At 24.5% G+C, this 17,883-nt stretch overlaps 2 protein-coding genes across 5 annotated transcripts in view; one reads left to right on the top strand and one right to left on the bottom strand.

Moving 5' to 3' along the window:
* Window positions 1–2,343: 2,343 nt before the first annotated feature.
* Window positions 2,344–17,883, bottom strand: part of LOC117167106 (protein Mpv17) — a 27,298-nt gene continuing 11,758 nt past the window's right edge. The window contains exons 1-4 of one of the 3 annotated variants that reach the window (XM_033351758.1): window positions 7,072–7,338; window positions 3,126–3,241; window positions 2,731–2,952; window positions 2,344–2,652 (exon numbers count right to left, since the gene is read on the bottom strand). In XM_033351758.1, the coding sequence (XP_033207649.1) occupies window positions 2,518–2,652; window positions 2,731–2,952; window positions 3,126–3,233 (465 nt within the window). In that variant the 5' untranslated portion in view covers window positions 3,234–3,241; window positions 7,072–7,338 and the 3' untranslated portion in view covers window positions 2,344–2,517. Of the gene's footprint in view, window positions 2,653–2,730; window positions 2,953–3,125; window positions 3,242–6,488; window positions 6,942–7,071; window positions 7,339–17,883 lie in introns of those variants that run through there. The other 2 variants (XM_033351757.1, XM_033351759.1) reach the window with 2 other exon arrangements.
* LOC117167104 (atypical kinase COQ8B, mitochondrial) overlaps window positions 7,028–17,883 on the top strand; it is a 16,643-nt gene continuing 5,787 nt past the window's right edge. For both annotated transcript variants that reach the window (XR_004466354.1, XM_033351750.1), the window contains exons 1-7: window positions 7,028–7,368; window positions 11,177–11,367; window positions 11,534–12,088; window positions 12,163–12,382; window positions 15,144–15,268; window positions 15,364–15,448; window positions 15,517–15,632. Coding sequence is in view for 1 of the 2 variants with exons in the window: in XM_033351750.1 (XP_033207641.1) it covers window positions 11,179–11,367; window positions 11,534–12,088; window positions 12,163–12,382; window positions 15,144–15,268; window positions 15,364–15,448; window positions 15,517–15,632 (1,290 nt within the window). In the remaining variant the exon portion in view is untranslated. The remainder of the gene's footprint in view (window positions 7,369–11,176; window positions 11,368–11,533; window positions 12,089–12,162; window positions 12,383–15,143; window positions 15,269–15,363; window positions 15,449–15,516; window positions 15,633–17,883) is intronic.

Below are 17,883 nucleotides of genomic sequence, written 5' to 3'. Positions count from 1 at the left end.
GATGTCAAAAAACTTCAAAGATATGATAAAGATAATAATACAAAATATATCAAAGATTTCACGAAGGTTTCCAAATATTTCAGAAGATTTTACAAAAACTTCACAAAGATTTTAAAAAATTCAATAGATTTCAAAATATTTTAAGATTTCGCGAATATTTCCATGAAAAAAAATTTCAAATTATTTCCAAAGATTACCATGATTTAGCAAATATTCAAATAGGTTTCTGAAGATTGCAAAGATGTTATATGATTTCAAAGATTTCACGAGGATTATAAAGATTTTAAAATATTTCAGACGATTTAAAGATTTCAATCATTCTTAAAATTTCGAAATATTTCAAAATATTTTACAAGAATTTCAAAACATTTCAGAAGATTTTAAAGATTTCAATGACATATAAAAGATTTCACAGAATTCAAATCTTGCAAATATCTCAGAAGATTAAAAAAATGTAGGAAAGGTATCACAAAAATTTAAATAAATTTTACACCTTTTAAAAAAATAGAGAATTTTAACAATTTTACAAATATTTAAAAAAATTCACAAAATTTTTTTATAATTCCAACAAATTTAGAAGATTTTGATGATTTCAAGTATTTAACAAGGTTTTAAAAAATCTTAAAATATTTTAGAAATTTTTAAAGATTTTACAAGAAACTAAAAGATTTCACGAAAATTTCAAAAGATTTCACGAGAATTTCAAAATGTTTGCGAAGATTTACAAAATTTAACAAAGATTTCAAATAGATTTTAAAATTTCAAAGTGATTTCAAAATATTTAATAAGATTTCAAAAATCTCACAATATTTTGGAACATTTCAAAGAGTTTACAACAATGTAGCAAAGATTTTTAAGATCTCGACATATTTTAGGACATTTCATAAATTTAACAAAGATTTCTAAAATCTCAGATTCCAAAAGACGTCAACTATTCTAAGAGATTTAAAAATTTTTCAACGATGTAAAAAAACTTCAAAGATATGATAAAGATAATATTACATAATATTTCAAAGATTTCGCGAGGGTTTAGAAATATTTTAGAAGATTTTAAAGATTTTACAAAAATTTCACTAAGATTAAAAAAAAATACAATAGATTTCAAAATATTACAAAGATTCCAATAAATTAGAAGATTTCAATAGATTTCAGAAGATTTACAAAATTTAGCAAAAATTTCAAATAGATTTTAAAAGTTCAAAGTGATTTCAAAATATTTCATAAGATTTCAAAAATCTCACAATATTTTAGAAGATTTAAAAGAGTTTACAAAAATTTTAAAGATTTCACGAAAATGTCAAATATTTTAAAAGGTTTCAATAGGACGTCAAAATAGTTTCGAAGATTTTAAAACTTTAGCAAAGATTTCTAAGATCTCGATATACTTTAAGAGATTTCATAAATTTAACAAAGATTTCTAAAATTTCAGATTCCAAAGTTCTAAGATCTCAACTATTCTAAGAGATTTAAAAATATTTTCACAATGTCAAAAGACTTCAAAAATATGATAAAGATAATACTACAAAATATTTCAGAAGATTTTAAAGGTTTTATATGATTTAAAAGATTCAAATGATTCTTAAAATTTCAAAATATTTCAAGTTTTTTTAGAATTTCAAAGATTTCGAAACATTTTAGAATATTTTGATGATTTCAAGCATTTAGCAAGGGTTTCAAAAATCTCAAAAGATTTAAGAAAATGTAAAAGATTTTACAAAAATTTAAAAGATTTCAAAGATTTGAAAAGACTTCAAATATTTCACGAGAATTTCAAAATATTTGCGAAGATTTTCAAAATTTAGCAAAGATTTCACAAGGATTGCTAAAATCTCAAAATATTTTAGATTTCAAAAATTTCAAAGATTTTACAAAGATTCTAAAAGATGTTAACTATTTTTTTAGGGATTTTAAAGGTTTCACTAGGATTTCAAGATATTTTCGAAGATTTAAAAAATGTATCAAATATTTCAAAGATCTCAAAATATTTTAGAATATTTCAAAGCTTTTATAAAAATGTTAAAGATTTTACAAAAAATTTTTAAGATTTCACGAAAATTTAGAAATATTTCAAAAGACTTAAGTTTTCATAAACGATTGCAACATATTTCATAAATTTTGTAGACTTCAAGAAGATTTCAATGGTTAAAGAAAGATTTTAAATATTCCAAAATATTTAAATGAGCAAAGAACTATTTGAGAAAAGTTACAAAATCTTTCCAAAGATTAAAAAAATTTCAGAGATTTCACAAAGATTTTAGAATATTTCAAAATATTTCAATATATTTCAGAACATTTAGACTATCTCGGAGTACAGTTGGATATTATTAAAAATGACATTTTTATTTTATTTTGGGATATTTTTAATACTTTAAACTTAAAAAGTCATACATACTGTTTCAGAACTTACGTGGTTATATTCGGCGCACATTTGTAAAAATACTCTTATCTGTACAAAAATTATCTACATTCGGGGAAAGTTTTTCAGATCATGTTTTGACTTCTCTAAGAGAATTATGGCTATTCTACGAGAAAGTCTCTATTAGTTCTATAAGAAATGTAGGTATTCCATATAAGAGCTACAAATTGAACTACTAATACTTGGTACTGCAGAGGAACAAGTGAAAAGTTCATCAACTGAACAGCCGGCCAGAGCTAAAATAATAATAAAAATATTTTAAATCACAGAAGTTATATTTTTAAAATTAAATTTTGGAAAATAAGTAAACTCACCTTGTAATTATTTACGAGAATTTCGAGATATTCATTCTGCAGCTTCGTTTTAATACTATCAATATTGTTTCCTTGTAAAGTTCCAATTGTTGTTATTAAAATAGCGATGAATGTGGGTGCAAAGAAAAGTTGATCACACATGACTTTTTTTAGAGCGACAGATGTTCCTGCAGAACCAATGAATTTGTCGAGTATTCCAAACCATATTCTAACCGATGGACCCTAAACATAATTTGAATTAAATAATAAAATCAAAGAGAAGCTTTAATATTATCAGATATAAAAAAAAATTCGTTTTACAGTTGTTATCCTCATTTGAAAAATAATAGCCAAAGTTGCAGGAAAATACTAGTAAAATATTGTCGTATAATTATTTAGAGTTAATTAATACTTACAACAAGCAAGAAACCTATTCCAGCAAATTGTGCAGTCCTTCCGAAATCCAGATTTTTAAAACTTCTTTTCTCAACTAAATGCTGTGCTATTTGATCTCCTACTGCCATTAATGCACCTAGCAAATCAAAGTTTTCAAATAAAATGTCTGTATTATGAATTGTATTTATTATTTTTATCGATGGGGAATTAACTGTATATACAGAATTACTCTGGATTATCTATGAGTACTTCAGATTCTATAGGATTACACTAGATTACAAAAAAGACGAATTTTTAACAAAGTAGCCGAACTTTCATACAAAAATTACTAATTTATAACCAAATACTTGAATCTTCAACTAAATTTTTTGTAATTAAAACATCACTTTTCAACCAAAAAAAACAACAAATTTTACCAAATAAGATCAATTTCCAAAAAAACAAAAAACCAAAAAATTGTCAAGCACAAAGATTAATTTTCTACCAAAAATACCAATTTTTAACAAAATACATGACTTTTTAACCAAATAGCTGAATTTTCAAATAAATAGTTCAGTTTTTAACCAACAAAATAATTTTTCAAACAATAATCTTAATTTTATACAAAAGTCCATTCTTTTAAAAAAATACATGAATTTTAAATTAAGAAAGACAAAAAAAACTAATTTGATAAATATAACCAAATTTAGGGGGGAAATTTTTTCAACAAAATACATACATTTACAACCACAAAGTTAAATTTTCAATTACAAAAGATCAATTTTCATCCGAAAGATGGAACAGTTACATTTTCAATGGAAAAAAATTATCAATCGGAAAAAAACTGATAAGAAAATAGTAGTTAACTTCTCAACCAAAAAATTATCTTTTAACAAAGTTGTTGAATTTCCAAAAAAGTAAATTCATTTTTCACCAAATAGTTGAATTTTCAGTCAAAATTATGCTTTTTCAACCAAGAAAAATAATTTACTATGGAAAAAGACAACTTTTAAAACAAAACAAATGAATTTCTAACTAAAGAAGATGCATTTTAAAAAAAAATGGAAGTTAAATTTTTTGTTAAGAACATTAATTTGCCACAAAAGAAGAATTTTTAACAAAATCCACGAATTTTTTATCAAATTGTTGAATTTTGTACCAAACATTTCAGTTTTCAACCAAGTAGATAAATTTTTATGGAAAAATCTTAATTTTCGTAATAAAACGAAATGTCAACAAAATAAATACATTTTCAACTAAGAAAGACAATTTTTCGCAGAAAATGAAATAGTTAAATTTTCACTTTAAGAAAATAATCATTTTTAATCAAAAAATCAATTTTTTAGAAAATAGATTTGTAACCAGACCATTTAAAACTAAAATAAAAAACCTTCGAACTCGAAAAAGGTGAATATTTAACGAAAGAATTCTATTTTCAACGAAACAATTGAACTCTTAACTAAAAATAATTTCAACTAAAAATGAAATATAGTTGAATTTTTAATTGAAAAGTTAATTTTCAGCAACAAAAAAAAACGAATTTTTAACAATTGAGTTGAATTTTCAGTCAAAATTATGCATTTTTAACGAAGAAAAATCATTTACTTCCGTAAAAGATACATTTTTTAACAAAATACATGAGTTTCTAACTAAATAAGGCCAATTTTTAAACAAAAATGGTATAGTTAAATTTTTAGTTAAGAAAATTAAATTTCGATACAAAAAAACAATTTAAAAAAATTAATTTTCAAGCAGGAAAATTGTCTTTCTATGAAAAAATACGAATTTTTAATAAAATACATGAATTTTACACAAAAACCTGAATTGTCAACAAGGTAGTTCAGTTTGTAACCAAAAAGATCAATTTCCGTGCAACAATAGTATTTTTCCTCAGGAAAAAAACGAAAGATCAACAAAGTACGTGAATTTTCAACTGAGAAAGACAAATTTTCGCAAAAAATGAAATAGTTAAGTCTTCAGTCAAAAAACAAAATAAATTCTTAATAAAAAAATCAATTTCCAAGAAAATATTTAAACCTTTAACCAAAACATTTTTAACTAAAACCAAAAATGGTCAACCACAAAAATTAATTTCAACAAAAAATTACTGTTCCACTGAATTTTCTGCAAAGTAGATTGTTGTTATTACCAAAGCTTTGATTTTCAGCTTAATTCATGCATTTTCAAAGAATAAAATTAATTTTCTAAAAAAAAAAGAAAATTGTTTGAACAAAATACATAAATTTTCAACTAAGAAACTTTAACTTTTAGTTTAAAAAAATAAAAACCTATTCTCGAGATATGAAGTTCCTAAATTGGAAGAAAGTTAGTTTGAAAACAAATTAATCACTTCCGAGTAAATCATTCAAGATTTTGGAGGTTCCAATTGCATGAGGTTTGAAAATCGTCTTTAGATAGTGAATAAAAATATATTTTTAAATTTAAAAATAAAACAATAAAGACTTTGTCTACAGATATGAGGAGGCTGAACAAGAATAAAAAAGTTTTCATAAAGGAGAATTATTCTCTTCCGGGAAAATAAAAGATTTATCTTGACGATCTATAAAAAGGAGAAAGGTATATGTTTTTATTTTATAAATGAACGATAATAATTTTAAGAAATATCGTTTCTGATCGCAAGGCATAAAGTTAAGTGAAAAGACTGGTAAAAGTGGCTTTCTGTAGAAAATGAAGATTTAAGATTGCAGGTAAGAATTTTATTGGTACTTTGGTGCTGAAAAACGTGGCAAATATTTTTATTTAGGATCCTTTTCTTTGAAAAAAGAATTGTTTTATTATGTTACTGGATAAAAAAACTATTAGGAAGAGGAATATGGTCACGAAAAGGTTTTAAAAAAAGTAAGAGGTTAAGCACTCAAAATAAAAAAGAAGATAGGAGACGTGCATAAAGAGAGTGAGTTATCTTGCTTTGAATTACTAATCATTTTATTACTACATTGAAAATGAAATTTCGAACAAATCCTTTTAACAAAACATGATTTTTTTTAAATTGTAAAGAATTTTTAATGCAAAAAACTCATTTTAGGCAAAAATATTGATTATCTAGTTCTTTACTGCACCCCTTCAAATAATGCCTTATGAAAAAAGGGAAAAAATTATTATAAGAAAATCATTGTAGACCTACAAATGAATTCCTTATAATTTTGTTCACGATTGTAGGAAAAATGATAGGGAAATAATGAAAGAAAAATAATTATAGAAATTAATATTAAAAAATTGAAATAATTTTTTCAAAAAGTATACATATTATTATTAAATTGATATATTATATTATTAATCTTATATTATATTATACGTTATTAGTTTTAATTATTGATAATACTTTAGTACCGGCGATTAACAATTTCGATTTACATAAAAAACAGGAAGAAATTGAAAATTACCTGCTTGTACAGCTTGCATACCCAGTGGAAACTTCGCCAACAATCTTTTATAAACTTTCAAAATATTACTCATATTAATGAAGATAAAATCCGAAATAAAAATGCTAAACTTGCGAAAAAAATGTTATCAACTAATAATTATCTACTACAGAAACACATTTCAGACTCCAAGTTTCTACAATCAACGCCGTTTTTTTAATTTTTATGATACGATTTTATTAGGATATAATAATAAAATCATTTGTTTTACACAATTAGTAATAATGATCGGAATTCGAAAATTTTATAATTATTCTATTGCAAAACGTGCTAAAGTTGACGTTTACTGCGAACAACCGCTAAGTTGTCGTCTGCTACAGCAGTCGAAAAAATATCTCGCAAAATATCCACGTGAACGTTTTGAGTAATCTGAGTCGATCAACTAATTTGATAAATGAAGTTACAATTGTGAACTTTTCCCTAAAATGAGAGTGACTAGATAAAACATATATATTCAGTTGATTACCTAATGTTTTTCTTACATTAAAACTCTTCGAAATTGCGTAATTTTGAATTAAAATTGAAAACAGTTATGCGCACTCACATCATAATCTCTGCAATAGCATCAGTTTTATTAGTTGTTATAAGCATATTATGAATTGAGCAGATAACTGAAAATCTTCATTCTGTTTGGATAATAAAGTGCATATAATAAAACTCGTGAAACATCTCAGAATTTCCGAATAAATCTCGTGTGTCCGATGCCGATACATAACCTCACTTATATAATCTCAAGGACTAAAGTTATATTTCCCAGTGAATAAATAATGCTTTCTTTCACTATTACGAAATTTTGACATCCTAGTAGTCTTCTAAGTCACGAAAAATAGGAAAACTACAGGTGAGAAAATGATCTTATACTTTATTTGCCTTTAAGAATGAATGTGTTTTGTATTTGAGGTGCGTTTGTTTTTGTGACTTTGTCAGTCGTTTCCTCGATTATTATTGTATTTTGAAATTTTGATATGAAAAATGAAAATGAATATTTTGCCTAGTCATAGCATTTTATCAGTATTCAATTGTATCAGTCTTATGGTATTTTTTTAAAAATCCCATAAGTGAAAAAATGGAATTAGCGAGTTCCTGGCACTAATTCAGATTTTTTGCAGTTTTGTAATGCACAAAATATTGCTTCATACTGATAATTTAGTGTTGACATAAATTGTTTAAACAATATATGATTGTTTTTAGCAATTTTTACGTAGAATAGAGATAGAAAGTCGTGTTTTTTTTTTAAATCTCCACTTTGTTCACTTTTCAATTAGAGTGAGGTAACAATTAATGGTAACAAATACAATTCTTTAAACAGCTTATTATCATTGTTAATAATATTCTCTTAGAATAATGTTAGAATATTTCAGTTTAAAAAAAAGTCCACTTTTGGTCCAATTTTCAATTAGAGTGAGTTAAATAATTGATTAAAGTCATTAAAATTCATTGATTAAACAATTTATTATTATTTTTAATAATATTCAATTTGAAGAATGCTAGAAAAGTGCGACTTTTTCTGAAATTCACAACTATTTGTCTGCTTTTACTTAGTGAAGTATTAGTTAATGCAAGTTAACAAACATGCTTATTTAAATAATTAATTATTATTTATAACTGTCTTCTCATACAGTATCGCTAGGAAGCTGCTTTTTTCGGGAATTTTTTTGTTTCTTGTTTGACTTTTTAGTTTCTGCCATTAAGTAAAGAGAATATAATGAATAATAATAATAAATTGTTTAAACAATTATTTTTCTTAACTTGAATTATTTATTAATTCGCTCTAATTGAAAAGTGGTCAAAAGTTAAAACTTTCAGAAAAAAAGCAGCTATCTAGTATAAATATAGATTCGGATAGCTATAAACAATAACCATTTGCTTAAACAATTATGTTTACTAAATTAAATGAAATATTAATTCACTTCAAGTGAAAAGTGGACAAAACTTTGAAAATTGCAGAAAAAACAGCAATTTCTATCATTATTCAAAGATAATGATAAATTGTTTAAACAATTATTTATGTTGACATTAATAAACTTACCTTATATTAATTGGCAATTGGACTAAAAGTGGATAATTTTAAAAAACCGCGACTTTCTATCCCTATTCTAAGTGAAAATTTGCTTAAAACAATAAATGGTTTAAACAATTTATGTAAAAATCTAATTGTCAATATAAAGTAGTATTTTTTATGTATTACAAGCAATTTGCATTATTAAAACAGCAAGAAAATCATAATTAGCGCCGAAAACTCGTAAATCCCATTTTTTCACGAACGGGAATTTTTTGGACCCCATAAAACGGAATTTTAAGTGCGATATTTAAACAGTAATATTTTATTCGTATTCTATGGCTACTTGTGAAGAGAAATGAGGAGTTTCAACTCGATTCGGCTAATACTATCGATTTTGAATAAAATTTATAAAACCGTATTTTTTTCTTATGTGAAAAATGGATTTATTTTTTTGTGAATTTGAACAAAAGTCTGGGCGATATGCACGAACGTTTGCACACAAAATTTTTTATGAATTTTTGGACCACCCTACTTCACAGTCTTTCCCTTTTTTCTCCCTTTTTAAAGAATTCCTCTTTTTCCCTTGTTTCCAAGAAACTTTCCCTTTTTCTTGTTTTTATTTTTTTTAATGCGAAAGATTGAACTATTTTTTTGAAAATTCTTTTCTTTCTTCTGGTTAAAAATGAAAAATCGAAAGTTTATCGTTTTTAGTTCATAATTCAACTTATTGGTTAAAAATTCTTTTATTTTGTTGAAATTTGATCTTTTCCTGGTAAAAAATTAATCTTCTTGTTTAAAAGTAGAGCTAATTTGTTAAAAAATAATTTGATTATTTCAAGATTTATCTCTTTACTTGCAATCTTAATTATTTTGTTAAAAATGATTTTTTTTAGCTGAAAATTTATTTTTTATTCTAAAAATTTAACAATTCTTTTTTTTGGTTTAAAAATTAGACTTTTTGTAGATAATTTGCCTTTTTTGCTTGAAAATTTAACAATTTCGTTGAAATTATTTTCCTTAGTTGACTGACAATTCTTTTTTGGTTACAAATGAAACTCTTGATGGAAATTTATCTGTTTGTTTTAAAAATTAATCTCTTTTGGTAAAAATATTATCTTTTTTTTTATTAAAAATACTATGATTTGGTTAAAAACTAATCAGGTTTGAGTAATGATGCAATTAGTTTGTTGAAAATTCATTTTTTGTTTTAAAAAATTCATATTGATATATTTTGTTTAAAATTCGTCCTTTTTGGTAGAAAATTTAACGTTTTTAGTTTAAAATTCATTTATACCTGAATTTTTTAAAAATCTCGTCTTTTAAAAGAAAATTAATCTCCTGGGTTAAAGATTCGACTAACCTGATAGAAAGTTTGTTAAAAATTAATTAATATAATTTTTTGAAATTTATCTTTTAGTTTGAAATTTTAACTATTCTGTTGAATTTTTTTTTAGTCGATAACTAATTTTTTGATCTGAAAATTTAACTATAGTATTTTTGTTTCAAAATTCATCGTTTTTAGATGAAAAATCAACTATTTGGTTAAAAATTCATATATTTTTTTGGAACTTTGTCTTTTTTGGTTAACAATTAAACAAATTGGTTGAAATTTGAACTACTTTATTAAAATTGGGTTTTTTTTATTGTTGAAGATTTACCTTTTTTATTGAAATTCGGTTTTTTAAAATTAAGAGTTGATTTCTTAACCGGAACTTTAACTCTTCCATTTTTGGTTGAAAATTGATCTTTTTCAGTTGATAATTGAACTATTGGGTTAAAAAATCATTTATTTTCTTCAAACTGATTATTTTGTTGTTGTTAAAAATTAATGTTTTTTTACTAAAAAAATAATCTTTTTGGTTTAAAGTTGAAATAATTTGTGAGAAATTAATTTTATTAGTTGAAAATTTTATTATTTTATTGAAATTTTTTAAAAATTTAACTATACCATTTCCGGTTGAAAACTGATTGTTTTTAGTTGAAAATTCAACAATTTGATTGGAATTATTTTCCTTCTTTGACTAAAAAATTCGTCTTTGTTGAAAGTTCAACTTTTGTTGAAAATCCATCTGCTGGGTTGAAAATTCATCTCTGTTTGGTAGAAATGTTATGGTTTGATTAAAAATACTAATATTTAGTTCAGAACTAATCTGTTTTGATTAAGGATTCCACTATTTGGCTGAAAATTTAACTGTTCTTGCTTGAAGTTTAATGTTTTTACTTCGATTATTTAGTTGAAAATTAACTTTAGAAGTGGAAAATTGAACTATTTGATCAAAAATTGTTGTTCAAAAATTTAATTGTTTGGTTCAAAATTCGTATTTGGGATATAAAATTCATCCTTTAGGATACAAAATTTACCTTATAGAAAATTTGTATATATAAAATATATGTAAAATTTATATTTCTCGACTAAAAATTCAACTATTTGGCTAAAACTTTCAATGTTTCATTGTAAATGCAACTGTTTCATTTAAAGTTAATTTTTATAATTGAAAATTAGGTTGAAAAATGGATTCTTCTATTATTTCCCTATTTTCGTGAAAATCTCCCTATTTCCTCTGTTTTGAAAGAATTTCGAAATGTTGTCAATTGCTTTAAAAACTATTATTTTGCTAAAATAATTTTAATTCTTTAATTATTTTAGCCATGGCGGGCCGTTGTTCCGATATAATGGCTACACTTCGTGGTGCGAAGTTGGTGATTAATGCGATTGTAAAACAGCAAGAAAATTGTGTAAAACATTTACTGAAAAACTCCAGTTTGGTATCAGGAGCGGAAGAAAATCTCAAAAATTTGAAACAGAAATTGAGTAGTATAGATCCAAGTAAGGTTCCCGTAAGTTTCCAGTTTTCGTTGAAAAAAAAACTAATCCCAGAAAGTAGAAGATACTAATATCTTGAAATAAGAGAACCATTTAAATTTTAATTTAAAATCATGTGTAATATTGTAATTTTTCTTTCTTTTTTGCACTTGTGCTTTATGAAACTTTATATTTTTCAAGGAATCAGTAGCAAAAGAAACAAGAGACCTCCTCGATAGAATTTTAGTGGTGGAAAAAGGTTTCACTCAATACGCAAAAGTTAAAACGAGTGATATCTTGGGCGCTCCAATCAACTACGAAGCGAACTTCACAGGAAAAAAATTAAAAGTCTTTGACCCGGCGAAGGACCCAAAAGAAGTTCCGATTACAATTGATAAAAAGTGTGAGACAAAAGTAGAAACCGTTCAAAGTTCTGCTAAAGTTAACGAAAAAGACGATGTTGCGAATATACCAAAAAAATATTCTAGTGTGAAGGAGAAGATTGAAAAAATAGCTGAACTCGATAAAGAAATTCCCAAAATAGAATTTTCAGATAAAGATAAGAAAATGTTAAGAAAATTAGAACTCGAACATGAGAAAAAGATTCAACAGAAAATACCTTCAGTAGATGATCAAAAAGTTGAGAATGAAAAAGCAAAGCAGAAGAATCTTAATCTTAAAGCAGAAGAATTTCCTGATAATTCTGAAAATTCTGTGAAGCCTAATATTAAACCTACAATCAAACCGAGACAAACAGTAAGTAATTTATTTCTTTTTCAACATTCATTAAGAAATGATTAATTATTAATTGTTGATAACTGATTTAAAAGCTTTCGTCAAATGCTAGAGAACGAAAGGTTCCATCCACCAGATTACAGAGGATGGTAAGTTTCGGAACCCTTGGAGTTGGCCTTGGTTTTGGAACTTTGGCAGAATATACTCGTAGAACGTTTGGAATGAAAGATCAAAGTGTGGGACAAACTCTTGACAGTATGTTTCTTACAAAAGCAAATGCTGAGAGAATCGTTTCAACATTGTGTAAAGTAAGAGGTAAAATTCAAATATAAGTTATCTTTCTTAATTCGAAAATCACATTTCACTTGATTAATTAATAACTATATTAGACATCACACTTTTTCCTCTATCCCCGTTTTTAAAATATTCCTATTTCTTCCCCTATTTTCAAGAATTTTCCCTTTTTTCTCGTTTCTTTGCTTATATGCAAACTGAATTAATATAAACAAGTAAGAAAATGACACTACTTTAGATAAAAATTTATTCTTTTTCATTTTGAAGTCTACTATTACATTTTTAGTTCAGAATTTCTCTCGTTTGATTAAAAATTCTACTATTTGGTTGAAAATCTCATTATTTTGTTGAACATGAAACTGTTTTGTTAAAAAATAATCTTTTTCTTGTTGAAAATTCGACTTCTTGGTTGAAAGTTGAACTACTTTGTTAAAAACTGATTATATTGGTAGAAAATTGATCTATTTTGTTGGAAAGTCGTTTTCTTGTCTGGAAATTAATTTCACTATCTCAGAATTTATCTATCCCATTGTCGATTGAAAATTAATCATTTTGTCTTGAAAATGGAACTAATTCGTTGAAAATTAATTTTTTGGGTAAAGACTCATCGTTTTTGTTGAAAATTCGTTTATTTTTTGTTGAAAATTTGTCTTTTTGTAGAAAATGAATCTTTTGGTTTTAAATTCAACTAATAACTTGGTTGAAAGTTGAACTACTTTGTAAAAAATACGTTTTATTGATTGAAGATTGAACTATTTTGTTTAAAATTCGGTTTTTCTTCATCGAAAATTAATTTTATTACCTGAAAACTTTCGTTTTGATTTTTAAATTCAACTAATTTGTTGAAAATTAACTTTTTTGTTTAAAATTCATGTTTGTTTAGAAAATTGAACTGTTTTGTAGAGAATTCGCCTTTTTGGCGTTAAAATTCAACAATTTGGTTTAAATTCTTTTCCTATTTTGACTGAAAAATCTTTCTTGGTTAAAAATGAATCTTTTATTGAAAATTCTTCTTTTTGGTTTAAAAATTCATCTTTTTCGTTGAAAAATCGTTTTTTGTTGTTGAAAATTAATTTTTTGAACTAAAAACCTAACTGGTCCGTTGTTCGATTAAAAATTGATCGTTTTTAGTTAAAAACTTAACTATTTCGTTAAAAGTCAACTTTTTTATAAATTCAACTGTTTTGTACAAAATCCCCTCTTTGGCTTAAATATTTAAATGTTTTGTTTCAAAATTCTGTTTTTCGGTTAAAAATTCGATTATTGTAGTAGAAAATTTAACTGTTTAATTAAAAACTAATGTGTTTTAGTTGGAGATTTAACTATTTTGTTGAAAATGTTTTTTTTTCTGATTTCAACTCTCTTTTTTTATGTAAACTTTTAATCATATCACATTAGAATATCAACTGTTATAATTGTCGTTTAGAATTGGTTTAAAAAAATTAAAAATTAAATTCCTTTGTTCAAAATTGATTTTTCTTATTAAAGATTCGTCATTTTAGTTAATATTCGTTTTGTTGTTGTTAAAAATTTAACCAATTTTATTTTGGATTGAAATTTTAACGATTTGGTTCAAAATCAATTTATTTTGTTGAAAATTTGTCTTTTTATTAGAAAATTAACGTTTGAGAGTTCAACTACTTGAACAAATTAATTTTTTGTTATAGATTCAACATTTTTATTGAGAATTCATCTCAGGTATTTGTGTTTTTTTGTTTCTTTTGTTGTTAAAAATTCCTTTCTGATTGAAAATTTAACTAATTATTTTGAAAGTTTTTTTTTTTAAATTCATTTTTTGAACTAAAACATTTATTTATTCCATTTTTGGTTGAGAATGTATCTTTTTTAGTTAATACCTCAACTATTTGGTTTAAAATTAACTCTTCTTTGCAAATGGATATTTTCGGGTTGAAAATTCAAATGTTTTGTAGAAATTTCTTGTTTTTGGCTTTAAAATTCATCTGTTTTCTTGAAAACTGCTTTTCAACATCTTGATTGAATCTTGTTTTTAATTTTTTATTTTTTTCGTTTAATTTTGGCTCAATTATTTTTTAGCGTATTATCGTTTTTGACTGAAAAGTTGAACAATTTGGTTGAAATTTTTTCTCTCTTGACTGGAAAATCTTTTTTGGTTGAAAATTCAACTCTTGTTGGAAATTTGTCTTTTTATTAGAAATATCATCTTTTTACTTGAAAATATATCTGCTTGGTTAAAAAATAATGTGTTTTGGTTGACGATTCAAATATTTTGTCGAAAATTCTTCTTTTGTGATTTAATTAAACTGTTTTTTATTCCAAAGTAAATTAGTTTGTTTGTTGAAATGTCAACATTTTTCGTTAAGAATTCATCTTTGTTGATTGGAAATTCCACTACTTAGTTGAAAGGTGAACTTCTTTCTTAAAAATTCATTTTTCTTATTAAAAATTTATCAATTGATCTCTTTAGTTGAAAATTTAAGTATTTTCTTGAAAATTCGTTTTTTGTTGTTGTTAAAGTTAATTTCGTACTGCAAATATAACTATTCCATTTGATTTGATTAAAATTGATCTTGTTCTTATTTGATTATTCAATTATTTTATAGAAAATTAAATTATTTTGTTAGAAATTCGATATGTTTCGAATTAAAGCCTTGTCACAATAAATTTAATATTGTACATATACATTACTTTTATTGCAAAAATTTGTCCCTCTGTTTTCATGCAAAATCGCATTATTTTCCCTATTTTGATAACATTTTGGGTTGAGGAGTCTGTTATACATGTACATTTATTAATTTATTAGGAGCTGCTTTAAAAATTGGACAAATCCTCAGTATTCAAGACAACAGTATTATCAGTCCTGAGTTACAAAAAGCTTTTGAACGTGTGAGACAAAGTGCAGACTTTATGCCTAAGTGGCAAGTCGAGGTAAGTTTTCAATTTAAATTCAAGAATGATCCTTCAAGTAAATTTAAATTTCTAAGGCTTATTAAAACTAATAAAAATTGTATTATTTATTTTAGAAAGTACTAGCGAGTGAATTAGGCCACGATTGGAGGAGTAAACTATCAACTTTTGACGAAAAACCTTTCGCTGCTGCCTCAATCGGTTTGTAATTTTATATTACAAATTTGGCAACAAGTTTTGAGTACACAAAATTAATATTTAATTTGCAGGTCAAGTACATCATGCTACTCTTCTGAATGGAGAGCCGGTAGCTATTAAAATTCAATATCCGGGTGTTGCACGAGGTATTGAGAGTGATATTGAAAACTTGGTTGGTGTGATGAAGGTAAAATTACAATTTACGAAATTAAATAAAAAATAGATCCGAATTTAAATTCCTGTTGGACTCAATACACTATTTACACTGTTTGACACACTTTTAATCTGGTGACAGTATTTATTTACTTAAATTATTTCTTTAGATCTCAAAGAAGTAGAACATACAGGAAAATTTTAGGAATGCCTGATTTTTTCTGCTAAATTTGGCCAAAAAATAGCTTCAGACTTTCGGGTGGGGGGGGGGGATAAAATCTCAATTTTCTTATGAATTAACAAATGCATTCAGCTTTGAACCAAGTAATTTAATTTTTAACAAAAAAATGTAATAGTCAATATTAGACCACAAAAAATTTTCACTTTAAATAAAAAATAGTTAAATTTGCAACAAAATACATCAATAAATAATTTGAGCAATGAATGTGATGTTAGTCCGTATTGTGTTTGATTAATTTTTAGTTTGTCTTTGTTTTCGCTTCTAAAAATTTTTAACTAAATAATTCAATTTTTAAACTAAAAGAAGTCAATTTTAAATAAACAATTTAGTAATTAAATTTTCATTTAAGAGAATTAATTTTTAATTGAAGAAAAAATTTTCGGCAAAATAACATGAAAATGAGAATTTTGAACAAAAAGTGATTTTTTAAACAATCAGTTGCATTCACAACAAAATAGTTGATTTTTCAGTAAAATAAATTAATTAAAAGAAAATAACTAAAGTTATGTTTGTTTAACGAAAAAATGAACTTTTCATAATGTAGTTCAACTTGAACAAAGTAATTGAATTTTCAACCTAAAAAACATGAGTTTTCAATCCAAAATGTAATAGTTGATATTTTAACTCAGAAAAAATATTCACTTTAAATTAAAAAAAGTTGAATTCCCAACAAAATATATTACCTTTTAATCAAATAGTTGCATTTTCAATCAAGGAGATTAATTTTATACCAAAAGAATGAATTTTCAACAAAATACATCAATTTTTAAACGAACAATTAAATAATTTTCAATAATAATTTCAGCAATGAATGTGATAATAGTCCGTATTGTATTTGATTAATGTTTAGTTTGTTTTTTTCGCTTCTAAAATTTTTTAACTAAATAATTTAATTTTTAAACTAAAAAAGGTCAATTTCTAATAAAAAATGTGATAATAAAATTTTTATTTAAGAAAATGAATTTTCAATTAAAGAAATAATAATTTTCAGAAAAACAACCTAAGAATAAGAATTTTAAACAAAAAAGTGAATTTGTAAAAAATCAGTTTAACCTTCAATGAAATAGATAAATTTTTAGTAAAATAAATACATTTTTTAAATTTCAACTAAAATTATATATCTTTAACGAAAAATGGAACTCTTTCAAAAGTAGTTCAACTTTCAACCAAAGAATTGGATGTTCAACCTAAAAATATGATTTTCAAACAAAAAATGTATTAGCTGAAATTTAAAAAAAATGTATTTAAAATAAAAAGCCCTTGGATTTAACCGATCGAAAACGAATTTTCAAAAAAGGACTTAAATTCTCGACTAAAACAGATTAACTTTGAACCAATTAGTTACATTTAAAAATTTTTTTAAATGGATTTTCTTCCAAAAAAAGGAGAATCCTGAACAAAATACATAATTTTCAACCAAATGGCTAAATTTTCTATCAAATTGTTGATCTTTCGAGCCGAAAATACGAGTTTTCCACAAAACCCTTAAATTTGCACGAGAAAAGTTAATTTCAAATCGAAACAGCCTAATTTTAAAACAAACAGTTGTGTTTTTGAGAAAAAGGTGGTATTTCTACAGAAAGACATAAATCTTCAAAGCAACTGAAGCTAAACAGTTGAATTTTTAACAACAAAATTTATGAATTTATCAAGAGAATGTTAATCCAATTTTTTAGTTTTCAAGCAAAAAAATTATTTTTCAAAAAAAATGTTGAGATCTGAACAAAATAATTCAATTCTGAACTAAATAATAACCTTATTTAACCAATAAAGATGAATTCTTAATCCAAAAATGTAATAGTAAACTTTTCAACCGAAAAGAATGAACTTTAATGCAAAAAATAGTGAGATTTTCATATTGAGTTTTATTAATAATTCAGTTCGCATTTAACTAAAAAAAAGAGAAAAAGAGGGGAAGAGTCTGTGAAACTTTCGATAAATGAATAGGAATTTTTATGATTTATAAACATAAGAATAACATTCTAAATAAACATTGAAGTTCTTTTGTAATACTTAAAAAAATGTATAACAACTGATTGTATAA

Source organism: Belonocnema kinseyi, chromosome 2, assembly GCF_010883055.1.
Source record: "Belonocnema kinseyi isolate 2016_QV_RU_SX_M_011 chromosome 2, B_treatae_v1, whole genome shotgun sequence".
NCBI classification, from domain to species: Eukaryota; Metazoa; Arthropoda; class Insecta; order Hymenoptera; family Cynipidae; genus Belonocnema; species Belonocnema kinseyi.
This window is presented reverse-complemented; position numbering and strand designations above follow the sequence as displayed.